The sequence below is a fragment of the Penaeus monodon genome, chromosome 6, assembly GCF_015228065.2.
Source record: "Penaeus monodon isolate SGIC_2016 chromosome 6, NSTDA_Pmon_1, whole genome shotgun sequence".
Lineage (NCBI taxonomy): Eukaryota > Metazoa > Arthropoda > Malacostraca > Decapoda > Penaeidae > Penaeus > Penaeus monodon.
Genome location: NC_051391.1, coordinates 26,629,848 through 26,632,844, shown reverse-complemented (window position 1 = coordinate 26,632,844; position 2,997 = coordinate 26,629,848). Strand labels below are relative to the sequence as shown.

Sequence of the window (2,997 nt, the reverse complement as noted above, 5' to 3'; positions counted from 1 at the left end):
CTCTCTCTCTCTCTCTCTCTCTCTCTCTCTCTCTCTCTGTACATATTTCTTCTGTTTCCTATGTAATCTTCATCTTTGTGTGAAAATATGCTAATCTATCAATACGTCTCTTTCTGGTAATGTAAGTTATAAATTAAATAAATAAGAAATTTCGAGGGTAATCAGTGTGTGATTCATGAAACCAAACTCAGTGTTATAAGTTAGCTTTTGTTTTCCATAGGTTATGTGGGCTTGTGTATAACGTTACGAAGGTGAGTGAGACCGGAAAAATGGATGTATTATTTGATACCAACAGAAGAAAGAAGCAAGTGGGATTTAACTGCACTGTCACTGCTATCGGTATGTTTATGGGAAATTGTTAGTTATATTTTACAATTAGTTCACCTGTACTTGTGTAATTTCATGTGAAATTTAAACCTACTTCAGAGTTCATCTGTCATAACATCATGGTTAATCATCCGTCAGGTTGCCATGCAAAGGTATTTTTCTCATGCCTTGACTCTGGGCTCTCTCTATCTTACACCAGGGATTCAAAATAAAATGAGGTGAAAAGTAAAAATAATCAGAACGTTTGATTATGGCGAATTAAAATAGATTATCTGAATTAAACTGCTTATTTAAAAAACAACAATGCTACGGAGAATCATATCCAAGCCCGTTTGGATTTTTCGCCGAAAAATCCATTCAGAGATTACCAGCCTTTTGCTTCCATTACCCTTCGACGTCTTTGGCAGAGTTGCCGTGTCCCGAGCCGTTCGTCAAGGTCGGGTCCGAGTGCTTCCACCTGAGCCACTCCGAACGTGTGTTCGACGAGGCACGCGCCTTCTGCCTCGGCCTCGGGGGGGATCTCGCCTCGCCGGCCGACGTCCTCGGCCTCAGGGACTATGTCATCGATAAGGGCCGTGAGTATTGATAGGCACCTTTCAACATTATCATTAATTATTAATCTCTTATTCGTGTATTTTTGTGTGATATTTGATTTTATCTGTTATCTTTGTTATCATATTATTATTATGGTCTTTATTATTATTATTATTATTATTATTATTATTATTATTATTATTATTATTATTATTACTATCATCATTAATATCATAATTAACATATTTTCATCAATAATAGAATATAACAGGGAAAGTGGTCATAGACATTATTACCAATGTCATGCTATTTTTTTCGCGAATGGGATCGTGCCTTATGAAATGAGTTACTAGCAGTAACGGGGGTTTGAGTCTACTAAGGTTACCCCCACCCCCACACCATTTCTTCATGCATGAGAGTTCCCTGTTTCCTTGTCTGCTTGCCTCTCCCTCCTCCGTTGAATCTATCGCATAATCTGGAGCCACCTCCCCATAGAGACGCTGGCCGTGTGGGTCGGCGCCTCCGACCGGGACATCGAGGGCAGCTGGCAGTGGTTCGACGGTTCTCCGATCAAGGCCGAGGACTGGTACTGGAATGCCCCGAACAATGGCTTCGGCTTGGAACACTGCATGGTGCTCCGACCTGACTTTGACCCGCCTCTGAATGATGCAGAGTGTGATCGTCTTAAGAAGTTTGTGTGCGAGTATGATTTACTGAAAGGGTGAAGTGATCGTTATGGTGGCTGCCATTTATTTCTTGATTTATTTACCTATATATACATACTGATATTGCACAGAGGCGTACAAACCTTTCACGAAACACAAACTATCCTTTTCACCAGGCGTTAGGAGGAAGGTTTACTCACTGGTAACTTTATTTTAGAGGAGTATACGTTCTCTTTACAAAAAATAATACAGTGATCATTGTTAAAGTAATTTGTTAGGGTAAAGCATAAATGAACAGGATTTCAGCAATTGTGTCATAGCTCCTTTACAACTTTGGCTTCATAGCTGCAAAGACCTGTCCTCCAGCTCTTTGGCCAAGCATTCCTTGTTCAAATTTACACTCTTGCCAAGATGTGTTTGGTGCGTTTCTGTCCAATAAAGTGTTCTTATATTTTCAAATAATGGTAAATTAGTAGTTTATGATTTGGATAACTACAATTACGATATCTATAATTAACGACATATACCTGTATACGACCATTCCAAATAAAAGATATACGTATGGCACGAATTTCTATTATCTGCACACCCATTCAAGAAAAATATACACAGTTGTCACGAGAAGGTATTGTCTGTGGGTTTTGGAAAAATAATACAATGGGACTAAGAAAAGGCCACTTTGTTAAACATGCTGAATATTCAAGGGCGAAAGGACAATGACATGATAATTCTGACCTCTCGAATTAAGGCCGTACAAGTCTATGCGAAACAGCACACGGTAGTCTTGATGCTGGGTCAAAATCTGCATTTTTATATAATACTCCTAAGCGTACCAATTCCATGAGTCTTGAAATCCTAAACACTGGACATAGCCCTTTCCCTTCCTTGATCAATATTTTTTAATTGTTGAAAGTAGCACAGAACCTCTTTTATAATTTTCTATGACGCTAGCAAATGAATGGAAAGAAAAATGACAAATTTTGGACACATATAATTATTTATTATTTTATTATTATAATTATTCACTACCCATTAACTTTCTCGGGGCTTTCTTTCAAATTCCGTATGATCATTCGTACTAGTTTCTAATATATATCGATGATATTAGAATCTAGCTGACCACAATGTTGAGGATCTCTCTCACTATTTTATTAACTTTTTTTCTTTGCTCCTTCGAATCACGTGGTGTGCCATGGGCAAACTCTCTGCGTGCCAAAGGTTGCCGACCCGTAATCTAAAGTGATTATTATTATTGTCATATAGGGTATAATTACTTTGTAGATATAAGAATTGCATATAACGTCTAAGAATGGTGCATCGTGAAAAGAATTAAGGATTATCCAGACAAACGTTTTATTGAACAAATACAAACATTCACCCACTCCTCCATTCCACTTGGACTGGCTGTGAGGCCGCTCCAGGGGACATAAACGGCGCCCTTCTTGAGTCTTACGCATCGTCTCTGCTTACT

General features: G+C 38.5%; 1 protein-coding gene across 1 annotated transcript; it reads left to right on the top strand.

Annotated features, from left to right (window-relative positions):
* Positions 1–220: 220 nt before the first annotated feature.
* Positions 221–2,093, top strand: LOC119573760 (the record flags this gene model as incomplete). The annotated part of the gene is given in 3 exon segments (XM_037920864.1): positions 221–339; positions 735–902; positions 1,357–2,093. Coding segments are annotated over 3 exon segments (517 nt in total), but the record flags the coding sequence as incomplete, so codon positions are not given.
* Positions 2,094–2,997: the final 904 nt, after the last annotated feature.